General features: G+C 62.2%; 1 protein-coding gene across 1 annotated transcript in view; it reads right to left on the reverse strand.

Moving 5' to 3' along the window:
- The window catches only part of Kiaa1671 (KIAA1671 ortholog), a 64541-nt gene extending 59550 nt beyond the window's left edge, over positions 1-4991 (reverse strand). Inside the window, 3 exon segments of the mRNA XM_069994632.1 lie at positions 335-410; positions 1892-3373; positions 4902-4991. Coding sequence (XP_069850733.1) covers positions 335-410; positions 1892-3321 — 1506 coding nt within the window. The 5' untranslated portion in view covers positions 3322-3373; positions 4902-4991.
- Positions 4992-21944: the final 16953 nt, after the last annotated feature.

A 21944-nucleotide genomic window follows, 5' to 3' on the forward strand; every position in this document is an offset into this window, starting at 1 on the left:
AAATAGGAGTGGGTGGCGTGGCTCAAGTGGTAGAGCGCCTGCCCAGGAAGTGCAAGGCCTGGACCTCAAACCTCAGTAGTGGCAAAAATCAAAACAACACAGGAGCTCCTAACACGGCCCCATCCCTCTTCTTTGCACACAGAAAAGAGAAATACGTGACAGTTTCAGTTGCTGACAGAATTTGACACCAGGAGGGAGAGAGTCCCAACGTGCAAGAGGTGTCCTCTCGTTCACGCGAGAGTTGGCCTGAGGTCTCCCGGGTCACAGTTGCTCTCTGTCCACAGGAGTCACCTCACCCTGGGAACCAAGCGGTGGGAAAATACCCGCGGCTTACCTTTTCTCTCCGATCTCCATCCAGCGCAGCACATTTCTCATATCTGATCTCGCTGCTGGGAGCCGAGCTTGAAAACCTGAGACAGAGATGAAGGTCCATACGTGGATGGATGGATGGATGGATGGAACCAGAAGCTGTGAGACCCCTTAGCCCAAAGATCTCCAGGAGCTCAGGGGCCCAAGGGAGAATGAAAGATACCTGGATGTCCATAAGCCACACTGCCCCCACCCCACCCCCATTTCCTTGTGGAGAAGAAGGCGGTGCCCCTTTTTTACCGTAAGCAGAGCATCTCTGGCGTGGAAGGGACCCTGGGCTGGCCCCGGGGGAGACACCCGCGGGGGTTCAGGGGAGCCGGTCCCAGCGGCTTCTCGCGGTGGGAGCTCCGCGGGGCGTGTGACCTCACCTGAGTTCCGCCTCTATAAACTGGGGATAATTAGCACCTCCCACTCTCCTCATACGAGGCTACCCGTGACCCTAATAGCTACGTGGAGGCGTCCGGGAGAGACTAAAGATGCCTGGGGAGAGATAATGAATGGTTCTCCTTAGCAACCCTGGGCTCGGCCAGACGCCCACTCTTCCTGGTCTGCACACTGGCCGGAGACGGGACGGGGGCAGAGGGCTGCTACGCAGCAGGGGATGTCGGGGGGTGCTGTCCCTGCCACTCTGGGTGACCGGGGTCAAGCCAGTGTCTGTCTCATCTGACCCAGTTATAAACGGAGGCGGGGGAGAGATCTAGAATCTCTGGGGTACATGGCTGAAGAAGCTTCCTGAGAGGCGTGGGGCTGAGAGGTTGGAGCTCACTCTGGAGCCTCGGTTTCCCCATCTGTCACACAATCCCATGTGTTGCCCCCCACCCCGGGCACACAAGGCACAGTGGCAAAGGGTCCCCAGCCCAGAGGTTCCGCGTCTTTGCCGTCTTGAGCTCAGCGGTGCTTTTAAAAACTTACCAAAACATTAGCCTTCCCAGGAGAAACTGAGGCAGGGCCTCGTGGGGGGTCAGCGGGGGTGGGAGAACTGGGTAGTCCTGTGTGACTGTAACAGGGTCTGACGTGGGCCCTGCAGGCTGCCCCTCCCGGAACAAACTATGTGGTGACACTGCCCCTGGGCGGAAGGACACCCAGGGAAACCGGGCAGGGGAGGCAGAGGCCAGCCAGGCTGAGAACCATCGCCAACCAACAGGACTCCCTGCTTGGCCAACGTGTTAGGGGTTTTTGCACTGATTGGCCAGTATACTGTGGGCTCCGTTGCTGATTGGCCGGCATCTTATGGGCTTACTCACTGATTGGTCAGCATGTCACAGCATTATTCACTGATTGGCCAGCATATTACAGGCTCATCTGCTGATTGGCCAATGTTTTTCACACTTATGCGCTGATTGGCTAGCACATTATGGGCTGCCCTGGAGTAACTTGGGAGTCCTCAGCCTACTCCCAGGTAAGGCCTCCAAAGTGGAGGGAGGGGCGGGGAGGGGAGGCAGGCAGGGGGTCACCCAGGCTCCCCAGGCTCTGCTCATCGCTTCCCACAACATCCACGGCGGGTGTGTGTGTCACCACTTACACTTTGGTCAAATCCGCTGACCTCGGCCGAGCCTGGAGCGCCCTCTTCCTGATCTCCACCTTCTCCTCGGCACTCTCAGCTGCCCAGCCTTTGATCCGCTCCTGGACACTCACACCTGCCTTCGCCAACTTCGGTGCTGCCAGCGGAACCTCGGGAGTGGCCACGGTGGCTTCAGAACCTGCTGCCGGCGCCAAGGCTCTCTCTTCCCCAAACAGGCTCAGACGTTTCTTGACGCCGCTCATGGGCACCCACTCTGCCCCCACGGAGGCCTCCCGGTCAGCCCTTTTGCTCTTGGCCTCGCCGGGTCCCGGGCCTCTCCCTAGCCAGACAGGAGGGGACTCAGGCACTGTCTCGGGCTCAGGGTCCGGCCGGTCTGTCTCTTCCTCAGGACTCTGGTCTCCTCCCGAGATGGCCCTGGCATGGCCCCCTCGGGTTCTGGGGCTGTCTGTCTCTGCCTGCTTCAAGAGCATCTTCTCCTTCCGGTCTTGGATTTTCCTGGCCACTTCCCAGAAATCTGCGTCCAGATCCAGCCGGGAAGAAGCCGCTGGGATGGCGCCTGGCCCGTCCCCTGCGGGCTCAGGACTGGCCCCTTCTGCGGCCCGGCGCTCGGGCCCGGCGCCCCTCCTCAGCAGGACCTCCCTGCTCTCGAAGCGGCCTGTGAGGTCCACCGACAGGGGCCGGGGCTTCCTGACCCAGGTCTTCTCGGGAGGGGTGGGGGGTGGCTTCCCCCCGAGGGCCGCCCCACCCGGGCCTGGTCCGGGAAGCAGCAAGGACTCGGTGAAGATGGCGGACACAGGCCTCCTCCTGGGTCGCTGCCAGGGCCCAGGTGCGTGGCCCTCCTCCTCGTGCTGGGAGGCAGCCGATCTGGCATCCAGGGACAGGGAGGCCGGCCGGGGGAGGCTCCCGGGGGGCTTGTGAGTGGGCAAGGCCGGCTTGGCGGCCAGCTGGGGCCTGGAGCTGCAGGGAGGATCGCGGGGCACACTTGCACGGGTCCCCAGACACAGCTCCCCGGTGCCCGTCCCCACCGGGGGACTGGCAATGTGGGTGTCCAGGACAGCCACAGAGGGGCGCAGATCGGAGGCCTTGTGAGGGGAGGCCGAGCCGGCCCGGGCGGCCTCCCCGCCGCCCACCTCCTGCCCGGCCAGGCTGGGCATCCTGCCGTCCGGGCCCCGCGAGGCCGCCTGGGGGACCCCGGCGGGACCGGGCCTGGACGGGCCGGGGGCTCCCCAGCGGAGGGCCTGCTCTTTGGAGAAGGGTTTGGGGGTCAGTCGAGGCAGCGGGAAGCAGCGGGCGGGGGTCCTGAGGACGCGGGCCGAGGGGGCCCTGGCGGGGTCCCCGGCCGGGTAGAAGTACGTCCTCTTCAGGGCCTCGTCCTTGGCGAGGTCGCGGAGGCCGGGCACCGCCGTGAGGAGAGAGCCCACCTCCACCATGGCGACCGCGGCAGACCCATGGGCTCCGAGGACACCACAAGCGGACAGGCGACTGTTCACACCCACAAGGAAAAAGAGAAAGAGCAGGGATGTAGCAGGCCACCGCCATGCAGGCCCGGGGATGGAGCCGGAGGCCTGGGCCCTGGGCATCGGATCCTGACTGGGAGCCAGGGGCGGGGGTGGGGGGGGACCTCCTCCCACAGGCACCCAAGTTCTCCAGGCCTTTCCAGTCCAGCAGAGCAGGAATCAGCACAGAGAGGCAGAGCAGAGGGCTTGAGCAGGCTCAGCAACCAAGAGGCAACCTGGGATTCGAACCCAGGTCCGCCTCTATGCTGGAAGTGTACTCTCCTCACATAATGTGGGGAGGGGGGCATGCACTCATTCTTCTACTCCAAACCCACATCTCAGATCCCTGCCGAGCCTCTTTCCCTGCCTAGAGCACCCAGCACAGAGAAGGTGAGTGACCAGCCTCAGCTCACACAGCAATGTGAAGCAGGCTTTTCTGGAATCCCAGGGTGTCTGGTAGCTCATACATAGGCCCCAACCGCACGCCCCACCAGGCTGCCCCTCCGCCTCCCACCTTCCCTCCTCCATTCTCCCAAACTTCACAAAACAAAAGCTGTCACTTTCTTTTTGGTCCATCCTGGGGCTTGAACTCAGGGCACTGTCCCCTCAGCTCTTCAGCTCAAGGCGAGTGCTCTACTGCGTGAGCCACAGTGCCACTTCTGGTTTTCTAGTGGTTTATTGGAGATCAGGATCTCATGGACTTTCCTGAATGGGCTGGCTTTGAACCTCGATCCTCAGCTCTCAGCCTCCTGAGTGGCTAGGATGACAAGCGTGAGCCACCGGCGCCCGGCGAGCTGTCAACTTTTCTATGTCTGCAGGTGTTGAACCATCTCGGGTTGGATGCCCTGCTTTCTCAGTCCCCCAGTCCCCCAGCGCAGGCTCACAGAGGGGGACGAAGGAAAGGGGGCCAGGGAGATGGTCCAGCATTTCCATAATCACACAGCAGAAACTCCACCTCCAACCCTGACCCACTCAGTCCTGCCTTTGGGAACAGGATTTCTAAGTCTCTTCTGCTCCTAAAATGTGACAGACAACTGAGCATGCCCCCCCCGGCCCTGGCTGCCCCCCCTCGGCTCCCCATCTTTGGTGCCCGGGAAAGGAGAAGGGGTTTTCCTTGAGCCCAGCCTCAGCTCTGACTCACGGGCCTGCGGGAGGAGAGGCAGACGGAGTGGGATATTTTTATGTTGTGATGCTGACGGATTCCATCTCCCCCCAGCCCAGACACAGCCCGAAGGGCTGAGACCGGAGACGCTGCGCACGGAGGGCTCTATCTGCGGAGTCCCCGGCTGGTGACCACGGCGTCCGGCGACGGGCCCAGCACCGGCCTGGGCATCAGAGAGCCGGGTGTGGTCTGATCGCCGCCTGGGGGTCTCCCAGCCCAGGGGACCTGCCGTGGGGGACCCGAGCCGGCTCTGAGGACAGAGGGGAAGCCGCCTGGCAGGGCCAGCGGCGCCCCCAGTGCCCAGGCACCGCGCGCCCCAGGCCCGGCCCGAGCGGGCGGGCGCCCCACTTACCAGAGCAGGGGAACGTGGGGGCCAGGGAACACGGGGAGCCAGGCGGAGGGAGTTCAGGTCAGCGCTCCCGGGGCACGGCAGGGGCTGGGGGGCACCGGGGACAGCTGGGTCCCCTGACTGGCTGCCGGCAGGGCGGGCGCAGACGGCGAGCGCGTGCTCCGCTCCCTGCGCGGCCGCTGGCACCGACTCCAGCTCCGAGACGCACACTCCTTCCGCTCTGCAGACACACATCCTCACACCGCGCGCGCGCACACGCACACACACACACACACACACGGCTGCTACACTGCACACTCAGGGTCCTCACTCACAGTCGGGAGGGGGGATGGCGGTCCCCCCTCAGGGACCCCTCCAGGGGTGCCCTTGCTTCTGCCCGGCTGCCAGACAGGGCCTCCCAGATGCGGACCCACCTCGGGGGCCACAGCTCCCGCATCGGGGAGGAGCGTTTGCTGGGACACCGTCCCTCCCATCACCAAATGCGCCACTGATGAATGGAGGAGCACACGCGTGAGCGAGTGAATGGGTGAGTGAATGGGTGACGCCCGCCAGCTCCACTCCGGGAAGATACGAAGTCCTGACCCCTGGCCTCCGGCGAGCTGTGCGGCGGGGCCGGGCACCGAGCGCGCGCTGCCCAGCAGAGCCGCCCCGGCCGGCCTGCCCCTGTCCCACCACAAGGGGGCGCTCCGGGCTCGGGAGAGGCGGCACGGGGCGCAGGGGCGGCCGCGGAGACCGCGCGGGCCTCGCGCTGATCCCCCCACGCTGACCCCCCCCCGTGCCCCCACCAGGCCTGTCAGGGCCGCAGAGAACCCCGGAGCCCTGAGGAGCCCCGGCCCACGGGGAGGCTGCGTCTCCGGGGAGGGGTCTTGGGGCTCTGACACCCCCTGCCGCCCTCCCCCCCACCTGTTGGCACCGTGAGCATCCCCCCCCCCGCGCAGGCCCGCCGCCCCCCCCCCCCCCGGGAGCCTGGCATATGTTCATGCCGAACACCAGGGGCCCACGCACGGCGCGGCCAGCTGCTGCCGGTTCCGGGCTGGCCTCGCTCCTCCTGCTAAATACATCCGTGACGCACGGGGGACAGCGCCACGGAGGCGTGCAGAGCTGGGCTCTGAACTCAGGGCCTCCCGGCTGCTAGGCAGATGCTCTACCCCCGGAGGCCTTCTTTCTTTTACAGGGAGCATCCGCATTTCTTCTAGGGATGGCCTTGGGCAGCGATCCTCCCCCCTGGGCCTCCCACACAGCTGGGACTACAGGTGTGAGTTGCCACACCCAGCTGATGGACTGAGATGGGGTCTCGGGAGCCCCTGGCCGGGTCTGGCCATCCACCCATCCACGTGATGTCCACTATCCCCCGGGTGCCGTCCTTCCCTCTCTCCTGACTCAGTGTCCCTGGGTCCTCTGTACCCAGCTCCTCCCATCCTTCCTCTTCGACGGCGATGTGCCCCCGCAGGAGCTGGGGGCTGGCCTGAGCTCCGCCCCAGGCTTCAGCTCAGCAAGGCTCACTCCTCACACAACACAACCCTAAACACAACCAGCGCCAAGGAAGGGCTGCTGAGGGCAGGAAGTCTGGGACTACAGGCAGCGCCTCCTGGTCCGGCCTGAGACACTCGGAGGAGTCTGGGTCTGCACAGTGGTGAACGGGGGCGGGGGGGGGCTCCCTGCAGCTTTGTCTGAGACCCCCACCCCCACCCCTCCAAAAAGCAGGCCCCACACTGCCACCCCTGGCGCCCAGGCCACATGGGGCTTGGGGGTCACGGGAAGAACGTGACAACTTCCATTCCAGCTCCTTCCTGCGGGTCCTGCTGTTTGGGGTGGGCTGACCGGGGACGTCACCAACAAAAGACGTGGCCACGATTGCCGTGGCATTTCATAAACAAGACGGCGGATGCCCGCCCTGGACGCCCACCCCAAACACTCGGCTCCCCGCCCCCAGGACACCCCCCCCCATCTCCTCCGGATCTCTACCAGTGCCCTGGTGGTGTGGCCGTTCCAATCATGCCAGCCCGAAAACAGTCCCTTCCCAGGACAAAGTGCACCTGTGTGCCGCTGGAGCCACACCCCAGCCATTCGCTGGAAGGCCTCAGGGTTTTTCTAGAAGATTCTTGCTTTTATTCGGAGGCCATCCTAGACCTTACTGCTACCTCACACACAGCTTGGATGGCCGATGGGCCCCATTACACCTGGCTTGTACGTTGAGGTGGAGTCTGGCCAATGTCCGGCCTTGTCTGGCCTTGAAAGGCGATCCCCCCGATCAAGTCTCCGGGACTAAGGGCGTGAGCTACTGCGCCCAGCCTGAAGTCAAGGACCGAGCGGGCACCGGCCAACGCTGCTGGAGTCCACTCGGCTCTCATGGGAGTGGGGTCCGCAGGCCCCACTGGGGGGTGTGCCACATAGGAACCCAGAGTAGGAAAAGAACCGGCGAGCCAAGCCCCCCCTCAGCACTGGCCACCGCGGGGCAGGGGGGCCAAGCCCCCCTCAGCACCCCTAAAGCACGCTGGCCACCGTGGGGCAGGGGGGGCCAAGCCCCCCAGCACCCCTAAAGTGCGCTGGCCACCGCGGGGCAGGGGGGCCAAGCCCCCCCTCAGCACTGGCCACCGCGGGGTAGGGGGGCCAAGCCCCCCCTCAGCACCCCTAAAGCACGCTGGCCACCGCGGGGCGGGGGCAAGCCCCCCTCAGCACCCCTAAAGCACGCTGGCCACCGCGGGGCAGGGCCAAGCCCCCCCTCAGCACCCCTAAAGCGCGCTGGCCACCGCGGGGCGGGAGCAAGCCCCCCTCAGCACCCCTAAAGTGTGCTGGCCACCGCGGGGCAGGGGGGCCAAGCCCCCCCTCAGCACCCCTAAAGCGTGCTGGCCACCGTGGGGGGGGGGCATTTCCCACGTGAATTCGAAGCTGGGGTTAGACCAGATGAGGGGCCGAGTTTTGTTTTAAACATCTTAGAACAGCGTGGAGATCTTCAGCACAGCTACGCCCTACTCAGCAAGTCCTGGGGTTTGCACTTGGGGCTCTGCGGGCAAACCCTGCCTCCAGCCCTGGGTTTTGCTGCTTAGTCTTTTACACGGGCACCCCGGGCTCGCTCCCCAGGCCGCGGTGCCGGTCACCGGCTCTCATCACCACGGCTCTTCATTGAGACGAGGTTGTGTGAACCTCCGCCTGCGATCCTCCCAACCGCAGCCTCCCGATGGCGGGCACGGCAGGTCTAAGCCACGAGAGCCATCCTGTAAGGCCAACTTCCTAGTGTTCAACGCTGTGACGGGAACCTCAGTGTGATGATCCCCCCTCACCATGGATGCTGGGGTTCGGGGGAGGCCGGAGTCCTGTGTCCCCTAGGGACTCAGTCCCCAGCTGCCCCAGGTCAGGAGGGATAAACCCTGGGAGGACCCATCAGGGCAGAAGTGACCTGGAGAAAACGAACAGATCTCCAATATCCTTTAGGGGCACGGTGTGGTGGCACACGCATGTAATCTCAGCCACTCAGAAGCAGGTGGAATGACCAAGCCCCTGTCTAAAAAACTAAGAGCAGAAGTTGCTCAAGTGGTAGATGGCCACCCTGGTTCAGGGTAAGGCCCGGGGTTCAAATCCCACTACCATCAATTGTTTAATGACTGTCTGTAACTGCACTGTTATTTTCTCTTTAAGGAGGTGACACAGGGTTGCCTGTTTATAATCGCTTCCGCCTCTCCCTCCCCACCAAAGGGTCCTTTATGTAAACCATTTTAACTTTGGAAGAAAAGTTTTGAAAAATAAAACAGTGGCTCAAGGGTTAACGTTCATGCATTCTCTGATGAACTTGCACGGCCAGGGAAGTGGAAAGAACACAGGGAGTCGCTGGGGCGGGCCGGAAGCCGACCGGCCCCTGAGAGGCTTTTCCCAGCTTCCTTTACAACTGGGAGTGGCTGCGTGACCCGATTTTGACCCAACACACACACACACACACACACACACACACACAATACATGTGATTTCCAAGGAGTCTTTTGCTTTCCTGATAAAACAGGCACGTGTAGCTTGTGGTGTGATGAACAAGGGTGTGATACCCGGCGTCTGGGCAGCCATCTTGGGGCCGTGAGAACCACACGTCAACGCTTTAGGGGCAGTGTCACAGTGAGGAGCCATTACACTAACTCCAAACTGCTCCCACGGAAGGACTTTATGGGAAGAAATCAAAGCATTTGTTCGAAACCTGTCAGGGTCTCTGCGTGGATCCACCCAGGCACAGCTATGAGTGATGCCCTGGGACTGGGGCAGCGGCCAGCTGAACAAGAGGCGCATCTCCAGGGAGAGGTGGGCGGCAGCTCTGGGCCTTGGGGAACCATTCTGCCCCTCGCGGGACAGTTTTGTGCCTGGGGGTTCATGTTTGGAAGTGCTGGGGTTTGAACTCAGGGCCTTGTGTCTGCTAGGTGGGTGCTCTACCACTTGAGCCAGGCCCCCAGCCCCCAAAGCTCAGTTTCTGGGAAAACCCCAGGGACGATCCTAAGAAAGCAGCTGCTGTTCCCCCTCATTCCTGCTCCCCCCTTCCCCCCTCCCCCTTCCCAACCCTGCCAGCACCCACCTCCCAGGGCCCTGGGCACAGGCCGGGGCCAGGCCGCTGCTCCGGGCAAGACCCCGGGGGGCCCGCCGGCCATCCTGCGTTGCCTTCTCCCCCTCCTCTTCCTCCCATCAGCCATGTGGGCCCCTCCTCTTCCCACTGGGGTCAGACTTCTTGGGGTCTTGGGGGACTGTACTGAGTTTAAACCCCCGCCGGGCTGGGCAGGTGCTCTAGCACTTATGAAAAGCTGGACCCTGATCCTCCTACGAGGCTTCCCTGGAACTGGACGACAGGCCCGGCGGGGATGGGGCCTCGGAGTGTGACAGCCGGGCTGACCTCAGCCCCGTGGCGCGGGGGTCACGGTCTGCCAATCCGTCACTGGCCCCCGCGCGGCCCAGGGCGCCGAAGACGGTCTAGGACAGGGAAAGGCCCAGGCCCCGCCCCTGCCCCACCCAGGCCCCGCCCCTGCCCCACCCAGGCCCCGCCCCCAGCCCCACCCAGGCCCAGGCCCCGCCCAGCCTTTCCTGGCCGTTCCCCCAACAGAAACCTGGACCACACACATTCCTTCTCAAGGGACATTAACAGCACTTTGACCCTCAGGACCTCAGGACCTCTAACAGTACCAGGGTGGACTTAAGTACTGCACTTCCCTGGTGGCTACTACAAGGCAAACGTCAGTTAATGAAAATCAGATCACCCCCTAGATCCCACCCCCCTTTCTGTCTTGGACTCCCATGTCCAGTGTCCCTGGCGCACAGGCTCCCAGGGGGCTTGCTGGACCGCACAGGAAGCTTGTTCGGTTGGGGCCTGGCGTGGCCGTGCACACTCACCACCACCACCCACCACCCGCGAGGCAGAGGCAGGAGGACTGGTCTGAGGCTGGCCAGGCCATAGCGGGAAACCCCACCCAGGAGCAAAGGAAAGGGGCGGGGCACGGCTTCCAGAGCAGCACTGGCTGAGCAAGATCAAGGCCCCGGGTTCAATCCCCAATAGTCACACACACACACGTGCACACACACACATGCACACACACATGCACGCGCACACACATGCACACACACACACGCACGCACACACACACGCATGCACATACACACATGTGCACGCGCACACATGCACACACACATGCACGCGCACACACATGCACATGTGTGTTTGAAGAGCACTGAACAACCTTGATCTACACGCAAATGTGAAAACTGAATCTTGCGAGATGAGGTCACATGGTCAGAAGGAGGCAGGCAGACCCCGGCCTCCTAACCTGTCCTGGCCCGGCTGCCGGGACCCCGGCCTCCTAACCTGTCCTGGCCCGGCTGCCGGGACCCCGGCCTCCTAACCTGTCCTGGCCCGGCTGCAGGGCCACGGTGAGCGCTGACATCTTGCAGAAGGGCGTCCGTTCGCACTATGTGACAAGTGCGGGGCAGGGGACGGTGAGCATGGAGGAATCGGGATAACAGAGGGTTTCAGGGGACGGGGGGTGAGCATGGAGGAATTGGGGTAACAGAGGGTCTCAGGGAGGGGGTGAGCATGGAGGAATCGGGGTAACAGAGGGTCTCAGGGGATGGGGGGTGAGCATGGAGGAATCGGGGTAACAGAGGGTCTCAGGGAGGGGGTGAGCATGGAGGAATCGGGGTAACAGAGGGTCTCAGGGGACGGGGGGTGAGCATGGAGGAATCGGGGTAACAGAGGGTCTCAGGGGACGGGGGTGAGCATGGAGGAATCGGGGTAACAGAGGGTCTCAGGGAGGGGGGTGAGCATGGAGGAATCGGGGTAACAGAGGGTCTCAGGGGACGGGGGTGAGCATGGAAGAATCGGGGTAACAGAGGGTCTCAGGGGACGGGGGTGAGCATGGAGGAATCGGGGTAACAGAGGGTCTCAGGGAGGGGGTGAGCATGGAGGAATCGGGGTAACAGAGGGTCTCAGGGGACGGGGGGTGAGCATGGAGGAATCGGGGTAACAGAGGGTCTCAGGGAGGGGGGTGAGCATGGAGGAATCGGGGTAACAGAGGGTCTCAGGGGACGGGGGTGAGCATGGAAGAATCGGGGTAACAGAGGGTCTCAGGGGACGGGGGTGAGCATGGAGGAATCGGGGTAACAGAGGGGTCTCAGGGGACAGGGATGAGCATGGAGGAATCGGGGTAACAGAGGGTCTCAGGGGACGGGGGGTGAGCATGGAGGAATCGGGGTAACAGAGGGTCTCGGGGACGCACAGCCGAGGATTATACAAGGAGCCACCCAGGGTTCTAGGCACAAACCAACAGGATCTGAACCCCGAGCCAGCGCCCAGGCCCCGAGTCCGTTCCCACGGCATAACCAGCCCTCCACGATCAAGTCAGGGCGCCAAGCCAACCCCCCCCCAGCCTCTCAGCCATCAGCCGTGACCCCTGACACAGTCCTGGAGGAGCCACTGGGCAGAGGGGGTTCCCCCTCCCTGTCACGGTGAGCCCCTCCCTGACTACCCCATCCCAGGCCGGGCAACACAGCCACTCCTAAGCTCAGCCACACCCGCTGCCCTGGGCTCCCCCCCCCCATCTCACCAGACCCATCTCATGGTGAGCTCAGAGGACACGGGGCGCTGGCCAGGGAGCCCAGCGCCTCGCCCAGCCCGCACCCTTGTGCCCGTGCCCTGGGCAAGGGCTGCGCCCGGCTGTGTCTTGCACCTGTGTGACCCTGGGCAACGTGCTCAACCTCTCTGGGCCTCGGCTGGGTCCCGTGCCCATGTCCTGTGCAGAGTAGACGGGCTTGTGGGAGCGCCAGGGGCTGGAGAGTGCCCCCCCAGCACCCCTCTGGGCAGGCACAACACAGTTCTCTCCCCATTCACACACAGCTCTCTCCTGGGACGGAGGGAGGCAGAGGCGCCGTGGGGGATGGGTGAGTTTGAGGCCCGGCCTCCATCTCCGATCTGCTCTTGCGCGCAGGGCAGGTGGCGTTACCGACCCCCTGCCAGGAGTCTCCTCTCCCCTGGGACACGGCTCACATGTCAGCTCTCCTGGGAGGGAGGGAGGGGACGGCAGGGACCGCTGGCGGGCATGGAGGCTGGCAGGAGGGAAGGCAGGCAGGTAACGGCTGGCAGGCGCCCATGGCGCCTCACAGTGCTCGGACTCGCACCCACGCCCCAAGCCCACCCCGCGTGGATGATGAAGACTGCCTAGCGGGGCGCTGGTGGCTCACCCCTAGAATACTAGCTACTTAGGAGACTGAGATCCAGAGGATCACTGATTAAAGACAGACAGAGAAGTCTACAAGGCTCCGTCTCCAATTAACTAGCTTTAAAAAAAGAACAAAGCGGGGCCGGAGGGATGACTGAAATGGTAGAGTGCCAGCCGGAGTGAGCCATGAGGTCCTGAGTTCAAACCCCAGCACCACCATGTGAAAGAAAAAAAAAGAGCAGGAGAGCAAGCTCTGTCCCTTGGGACAGCGGCTGCTGGGGTGACACATGGAAAGGGCCTTGGTCTTTCCTGGGAGCCCGGCTCGCGGCTGTGAGGGGGAGATGGCCGCTGGCCGGGGGCACACAGGAGGTGCCCTGCCTCCCTCCCGGATGGTGTCCTCGATGTTAGAAAGCCTGGGCGCAGCAGCGAGGCCGCACGCAGACGCGGCGAGCCACGCGCCCCGTCTCCCACGGCAGGGGTGCACCAGCCTGGACTAAGCCCTGGGGACAATCTCCCAGCACTTCCTGGGGTGTGACCGGCTCTGGCCCCGGCGGATCCGCGGGTGAGTCACCATCCATGATCCTTGCAGCAGGGCGAGTCCGATAGATCCACACCCAAAGGCTACCCAGGGCACGGGGCACAGCCTGGCCCAAGCCCTGCCCCAGCGAAGAACCCGGGCCACCCGGCCAGCCAAGCCACCGCCCAGGCTCGGAATACACCCAGCAGAGATTACCACCGCGGACAGGAGACTAGAGGATTGCTTCTCTCTCCCATTTGCACCAGGGGGGAAACTGAGGCTCAGCATCACCTCATCCACGGTCGTGTAATTGGCAGTGCTGGAAATAAGGCTGAGGGGCCAGGGCAGGCCCCAAGATCTCCGGGCCTGGGCTGGTTTCCCCCGCGGGAGAGGAGAGTCTGGCTCAGCACTTGGACTCCAGTGGAGCCCTTGGCCCGGCCCACTGAGGAGAAGGAGCCGGACATCCGGCCTGCAGCCGGTGTCCCAGGCCAGCACGAGGCTGCCCACCACGGCCAGCCACTGCAGGGCGATCGTGGTGCCGGAGCCAGGCCAGGCCGGCGTCCGTGCATTCACACTCGGTGCGGCTCCACGGTGGCTGGGGTTGGAAGCACTGGGTGGTCCCGCAGCCAAATGCAACACTAGGGCAGGGTGGACCCCTGGCTGGGCACCCACGCGCGGGTCACGGTGGGCACACGGCAGGGAGAGGCCCCGGGAACAGTCAGAAGGCGTGAATTCGGGCGCCAAGCTGTGGAGTCCATGCCCAAGGGAAGAGCAGTGTAGTTACCTCCTGCCAGCCCAGCCTGCAAGGCCGGGGACTTGTCCAGATGGCTGTGAGATCAAAGGGGCGCTGGCTGGCGCTGGCTGGCGCTGGCGCTGGCTGGTTACGGGAGGGGGGTGCAGGGGGGGAGGCCTGTGCACACCCCCCCGGCACAGGGAGGCAGGAGCTGAAGACTCAGCAAAGGCCAAGGGCTCCACAAACCCTGGCCGCATTCCCCGCCCTGTGCGATCGGCCAAGGGCCCCGGGCCTCTGAGCCTCAGTTTCCCCAGCTGGAACGTGACAGGACAGAGGCGTCCCCGGAGATTCTGGGGGACTGAAGGGGGAGGTGCACACCAAGCCCTCAGGCGCTGCCGGCACGGCTCCTCGGTCCCGCCAGCAATAACGACCGGCTGAGTCTCCACCGCCGGCATCTCGCATCCCAGGGGGTGAAAGTTCAAGTTCACCCCACTCCCCATCATCAAACACAGGCAACCCGCCCCTCAACGCGAGGCTGGAGGTATGGGTCGAGCAGCGCAGGGCCCTGAGTTCAAATCCCAGCGCGCGCGCGCGCACGCACACACACACACACACACACAGAAGAGGACGGAGGCAGAGGCCGGGTTTACACACTCTGGGGTGAACGTCGGTGGGCACAGCGTGGGACCTGAACTCCCAGAGGCCCTGTGCCCCATGCAGGGGTTACAAACATCTTGTGAGGCGGGGAGACCCCGGGGGAGCTCGCCCGGGAAGGAGCCCCTTTGGCGGAGGATGGGCCCCTCCGGCTTGGCCTGGACTGGCGGGGTTGGGGCCCTGTCCCCCAAGTTCCCAGACTCACCCAAATGCTTTCCTTCCCCACCCGGACCCTCCCTTTCCCGTGGCTGGGGTTGGCCTTCCCCCACACTCTCGCCCGGAGCGGGGCTCCCCCGCTCTCCCCCCACAGAAGCAGCCAGCCCTCAATTCTGGAATGTTCCATGGGAGGAACCATGCTGTGTGGTCCCAGCAGGCTCAGCGTGGGAGGCGGGGCGGGGCCGCCAGGGAAGCTGCCCATCCCCAAACCCGCCGGTTACTCCACGCTGCCCAGGCGCACTCACGAAGCACCCACTGTGTGCCAGCGCGCAAGACAGCCAGCTGAGGCCGTGAAGGCCTGGGAAGGAAGCTTCTGGAAAGACGCACCAGGAGGCAGGGCTGGTGGAGAACGTGAGGCAGAAGCTGGATGGGCTTCACGGTGGCTTCAGCAGGACGGTGGCTCGGGCCCTGGGCACTTGGTAGGGGATAAAGTGGAGAGAGAGCCTGTGCCCCTGACGTTCACGGCGCACACTGCCTGAGACACCCAGGAAAGGCTGGGCAGCCCTGTGGTCTTAGCACTCAAGTCTGGTACTCCAGGTTCTGCAAATGCTGGGTAACGACTGGAGGAGAGCGAACACAGGCCCTGCCCCAAGTGGGCGGGGCACCCACCAGACTGCCAATGGGCAGGCTTGTAGAGGAATGGATGATGGAAGATGGATGGGTGGGTGGGAAGATGGGTGGGTGGATGGTAAATGAGTGGGTATAGATGAATACATGATGGATAGGTGGGTGGATGGGTGGGTGGGTGGAAGGATGGATGTTGGTTTGGTAGATGGATGGGTAAGAGGATGGATGGGTGGATGGATGTTGGATAGGTGGATGGATAAATGTTGGATGGGTGGATGGGCAGATGGATGGTTGGGAGGATGGATGGGAAGATAGATGGGAAGATGGATGGATGGATGGATGGTTGGGAGGATGGATGGGTGGGTGGGTGGGTGGGTGGGTGGATGAGTGGGTGGGTGGGTAGGTGGGTAGATGGGTAGATGGGTGGGTGGATGGATGGATGGATGTCGAATGGGTGATGAGATGGGAAGATGGATGAGAGGATGGATAGATGTGAGGATGGATGGATATTGGAAGGGTGAATGGATGGCAGGATGGATGGATGGGAGGATGGATGGATATTGGATGGATGGATGGGAGGATGTATGGATATTGGATGGGTGGATGGATGGATGGATAGATGTGAGGATGGATGGATATTGGAAGGGTGAATGGATGGGAGGATGGATGGATGGGAGGATGGATGGATATTGGATGGGTGAATGGATGGGAGGATGGATGGATATTGGATCAGTGAATGGATGGGAGGATGGATGGATATTGGATTGGTGGATGGATGGGAGGATGGATGGATATTGGATGGGTTGAATGGTTGGGAGAATGGATGGATATTGGATGGGTGGATGGATGGGAGGATGGATGGATATTGGATCAGTGAATGGATGGGAGGATGGATGGATATTATTGGATTGGTGGATGGATGGGAGGATGGATGGATATTGGATGGGTGAATGGATGGGAGAATGGATGGATATTGGATGGGTGGATGGATGGGAGGATGGATGGATATTGGAAGGGTGAATGGATGGGAGGATGGATGGATGGGAAGATGGATGGATATTGGATGGGTGAATGGATGGGAGGATGGATGGATATTGGATGGGTGGATAGATGGGAGGATGGATGGATATTGAAAGGGTGAATGGATGGGAGGATGGATGGATGGATATTGGATGGTGGATGGATGGATATTGGATGGTGGATGGATGGGTGCAAAGCTCCTCTAAGAGCCACAAGCGGCCCTATAGCTGATTCCAAGCCCCTCCACAGCGCAAGCCCGAATCTGACACCCCCGGGACATTGACATTTTGTAGGCGCACGGCTGTGAGACAGGATGTGATTCATCCCATCCCAGGCCTTCCACCGGGAGGAAGGAAACGGGCGCTCGGATCCGGGACCAAATTTAACTCCATCCTCCAACTCCCCCCCCAACCACTCACAGGCACGCACGCTGGGCCCGCCACCACCCCCCCCCCCCCGGCCCAGCCAGCCAGGGTCGCTGCTGGGGTTTCTCCACCCCACGCCCCTCTACACACGGCCGGGAGAGCCAGCGGCCCTCAAAGAGGGTGCGCCTGCGCGAGGCTGCCGTCCTGGCCCCAGGGGACCACGGAGGAGAGTGGAGACCCCGGGAACCACCATCTGCACACGAGGCTGCTGAAGATCTGCACCCTGATCCCTGGCCGGGGAGGGGGGGGGGCCCCATGGGGGGGAGGAAAATCGTGTGGGCAACGGACGCCTTTCCCGCTGTTCTTGTGTCGGACGGCGGCCACGGAGCCCGGGGTGGCCCGGCGGTCCAGCGGCCTCCCTTCTTCTGGGAGGCCGAGCACCGTGGCGGGGTACACGAATGCGACTCATGGAAGACTGCAGCAGCCTGGGGGAGCTGAGCTGGTGGGGCTGGAGCCCTGCCCTGCCCTGCCCTGCCCGGAGACCCTGGCTGTGTGCTCTTGGGAAGATGGCTCCACCTCTCTGGGCCTCCAGTCCCTCGAGGGGTGACCTTGCTCCCCGATCTGAATTGGGGAGGGGGAGTGTGCCGAGTAAAGGCAGGGTGGGGGAGGACAGATGCTGGGGTGCAATCTGCTTAAGCCACTCCCCACCCCCAGATCCAGCCCAAGTTCCCCACAGGCCCCCCCCACCCCAGGCAGCGTCTCCCCACCCCAGCCCCACCAGCCCCGGGCCTCAGCACAGGACTCTAGCTCCAAATGGGGTGACAGCGGGGTCTTACACAGGTGGCACTGGATCTGGGGGGCCGTCATTCCATGACTGCTGTCCTCACAAGGGGAAAAAAGGCCCAGCATTCAGCCACAAGCCAGGAGATGGCAAAGATCGCGGCAGTGCAGGAAGTCCGAAGAAGAAAGGTCGGGCTGCAGCCTGGGTCAGGCCCCTCACACGGGGGCCTATAAATATTTCCTGGGAGGAGCCCGGTGGGGTGACTCACACCTATAATCTCAGCTGCTCGGGGCAGACATCGGGAGGATCAAAGTTCCAAGTCACCCAGGAGGAAAACTTGGCACAGCTTCATCTCAACCTACCAGGCTCTCGCCTGCCACCCAGCTATGCGGAGGGCAGAAGTACAATAAGGACCGAGGTCCAAGGCTGACCTGGACAAAAAGCTCAAGATTCAGCCTGAAAAATACACTAAAAGCGACAGGGCAGGGGGCATGGTTCAAGCAATAGAGCACCTGCCTCAAAGTGTGAGGCCCTGAGTTCAATTCCCCAGCACCACCCAGAAAAGGTCCATGTCACTGTGCACATGGGGAAACTGAGGCTGGCCACCGAACAGTCCCGGCCACCCAGGGATCCACTACAGCCCCATCGTATGACAGGGTCCCCCCTGCGTAACGGGGTCAGGGGCTGAGCACCCGTAAAACTTCCAGCAGCCCCGTCCGTGCCTGCCGTAGACACATCCATTTTGTAGACGAGGAAACTAAGCAGGAGGAGGTGATTCGAACCCAGGTCCAGCTGGGCCCATCCCGACACCAGGCCCTGCTCAGCCCCTGCTGCCCACGCAGGCCCCAGGCCCCTGCACAGACCCCCCACACACTGTGCGACCCGAGCAGGGAGTCTCCCCACACACACACACCCCTCCCTGCCTTTCTGTTCCCTCCCCAAACGGCGGAGCCGAGACGCAGACAGCAGTGAGGGCTGCCGTCCAATGCCGGGCCTGGAATCCTGCCACGGTCCACCGTGGGATCAGGGGACGGGCTGCGATGTGGGCCACGGGGCCCCCAGGGGACGATGGGCCAGCCCGCCGAGCCCGCTGCCCGGAGCCGCGGCCTCGGGGAGCGGAGGGGAGGGACCGGGCCCTGGAGACCCACCGAGCCGCCCTGCGCCTCGCCCGCTGCCGCCGGACATGGCACCTGCCCTGGCGTGGCGCACAGAGGCCACCCGGGAGCCCCAGGGGGAGGGGTGGGGCAGGGAAACGGGAAACAGTGCCTACCCCCAGACGGACAGCAGCCCCGCCCCTGGGTCTCACATTTGGCCCCAGCCAATCTGGACCGCGATCCTCCTGTGCACACTTCTCATCCCACTGGGATGACAAGCATGCCCCACCATGCCCGACAGTTTCTGTTAAGATGAGGTCTGCAGAACTATGTTTCCAGGACTGGCCTTAACCATGATCCCCTTGATCTCAAGTAGCTAAGGATTGATTACAGGCATAACCCACTGTAACAGGCTTATTTCCATTTTAAAAAAAAAAAAAAAGGAGCCAGGCACCGGTGGCTCACGCCTGTAATCCTAGCTATTTGGGAAGCTGAGATCTGAGGATCACAGTTCAAAGCCAGCCCGGGCAGAAAAGTCCGGGAGATTCTTATCTCCAATTAACCACTAGAAGACCGGAAGTGGTGCTGTGGCTCAAGCAATAGAGCGGTCATCTTGAGATGAAGAGCGCAGGGACAGCGCCCAGGCCCAGAGTTCAAGCCCCACGACCGACAAAAAGAAAAGGATCTAGAGATTGACCTCAGTGGTAGAATTCTTTGCTTAGCATAGGTTAGACTGTGAGTTCGAGTCCAGCAATACAATAAATAGTATCTGTCTATCTGTGCGCGCATGCGTGTGTACTTGAAATGTGGCATGTCTATAAAGGAGTACTACTCAGGCATAAAAAAGGAAGGTCATACCCTGATCTCCTGCTTCTCAGTCAAAGAAGTGGGTCACAAAAGACCATGGGCCACACAAATCCATTCAGATGAAATGTCCAGGGCAGACTAGTCCCCAGAGGGCGGCTCAGCGCGGCGCCATGGGCCACAGGGCTGGGATTGCGTTCTGTGAGCCTAGCAAGGTTCTAAAACTTGATCCCAGTACTAGCTGCCCCTGTGTGTGAAAACCACCAAAACCACTGAATTATACAACTTGAATCGGATGGTATGCAAATATTATCTCACTAAAACACTTATTTAAATAGTTATTTAAATCATTATTTAAATAGAAAACTAGTCAAGCGCTCATGCCTGCAACCCTAGCTACTCAGGAGGCTGAGATCTGAGGATCATGATTCAAAGCCAGCCCAGGCAGGAAAGTCCATGAAACGTTTTATTTATTTATTTTCTTTTTGGTCAGTCGTGGGGCCTGAACTCTGGGCCTGGGCGCTGTCCCTCAGCTCTTCAGCTCAAGGCGAGCGCTCTACCACCTGAGCCACAGCCCCACCTTGTTTTCTAGTAGTTTATTGGAGATAAGAGTCTCACAGACTTTCCTGCCCAGGCTGGCTTTGAACCGTGATCCTCAGACCTCAGCCTCCTGAGTAGTAGCATTACAGGTGTGAGCCCGGCTCCATGAAGCTCTTATCTCCAAGGAGCCACCAGAAAACCAGAAGTGGAGCCATGGTGCAAGGGATAGAATGATAGCCTTGAGCAAAAGCGCTCAGCACCAGGTCATGTTCAAGCCCCAGGACCAGAAGAAAAGGGAAAAAACGGAGAAAGGAAGTCATGGTGGCGGCAGCTGGAGGCAGCGGCGGCCGGGCCAGAAGGCACCTCCTTCTCCACATGCACCCCCGCAACGTTCACCTGTGCAAACCCTGCCCGGACCCGAGCAGGTTCACAGGCGCGGTGTTCACCGAGGGATCTGGCAGCACTAAAACAGGAGGCCTGGGACACGGCTAACGCCAGGGTCCTGGGGAGCCAAAGCCCCGGCACTGGGGCATCGCGGACAAGGGAAAGCTGCAGGGTTGCCCCAGGAGGGGCTCCTGGGGCGCCTGCCTCCCCTCGCCCAGGGGGAGCCGGCCCAGAGCTGCCGCTTCCACCGACAGCCTGGGACCACACAGGCAGAAGCCGTAATTGCTAGGATGGCAGGGATGGCCAGGCATGGATCCCACACACCATGATGCACACGTGTGCACGTACGCGCACATGCATGCACGCGCACACACACACACACACACACACACACACACACACACACACACACACACACACACACACACACCCTATAAAGAACGGGATACACTGTGGTATTACTAGCAGTGATTATGATGCCTGAGGCAGACTCACTGAATTTACTGAGATGATGCATATGTTGGGTTCAGGTTCAGTCAGCACGGCTCTCAGTGGACTCAGGCTCAGTCAACACTGCTAGTAATGGACTCAGGCTCACTCAGCACAGCTGTAAGTGGACTCAGGCTCAGTCAACACTGCCAGTAATAGACTCAGGCTCAGTCAGCTCTGCTCTCAGTGGACACAGGCTCAGTTAGCACTGCTCTCAGTGGACTCAGACTCAGTCAGCACTGCTAGTAATGGAATCAGGCTCACTCAGCCTTGCTGTAAGTGGACTCAGGCTCAGTCAACACTGCCAGTAATAGACTCAGGCTCAGTCAGCTCTGCCCTCAGTGGACTCAGGCTCCGTCAGCACTGCCGTTGTCAGTGCAGATGTGCTGGGTGAGAAAGCAGTTGGGGAGCAGGCACTGAGCACACACCTGCCCGAGAGCGGTCTGCACACAGTATGACCCTGTTGGCTGAGCCTACATCACCTGGTTCCACACAGGGGAAAGTGCACTTCGGTCATGCAAGATCACAGGGCTAGCGGTGCCGAGCGATGTCCCCGCGCCCCGCTCACCTGTGAGGGCACGCCATCGCTCTCCCCGCCCTGCGGCTCCCCAGGCCCTTTCTTCTCCGGCCTTCCGGTCCCCTGGGCTGCCAGACCTGGAGGCCGCGTCTGTCTTGTCCCTGTTCCCCGGGGCAGAGCCGGTCTTCCGGAAGCGGCGGCGGCTCCAGGCTGGTGAGCTCAGCTTACTCGGCCACCTCCGGGCCCTGGACGGCCCGCAGCTTTGCCTTGGCGGGGGGCCAGGCCTGGGCAGGGACAGGAAGGCTGGGTGATAGTGATCGGCTGGCTGGTGAGGGCCAGTGTGCAGGTGGGGGGCGGGGCTAACCCGGGGGGGGTCCTCATCACCACAGGCCCTGGCCACAGGACGGAACTGACCCCCAAGTCACGCAGGACTGGACCCCACGCCCCCCAAGAGCCACGCACGCGGTGTGTGCCCCCAAGACGCGGAGCTCAGTCTGATCGCTCACAGCCCGAGCCGAGCGGTGGCGCAAGCCCGCCACCCGCAGCAGAGCAGCCATGGCCCCCCGCTGGGGTGAGTCAGGCCTCAGCGCTGGGGACACTCGGTGGACCCCCCACCCCGGCGGCAGCGGCTCTGCAGGGTCCCCTGGGATTCTGGACATTCCCAAAGTTCCCCCCCACACCCCGTTTTGGGC

Source organism: Dipodomys merriami, unplaced genomic scaffold (genome assembly GCF_024711535.1).
Source record: "Dipodomys merriami isolate MVZ:Mamm:240054 unplaced genomic scaffold, mDipMer1.0.p SCAF_45, whole genome shotgun sequence".
NCBI classification, from domain to species: Eukaryota; Metazoa; Chordata; class Mammalia; order Rodentia; family Heteromyidae; genus Dipodomys; species Dipodomys merriami.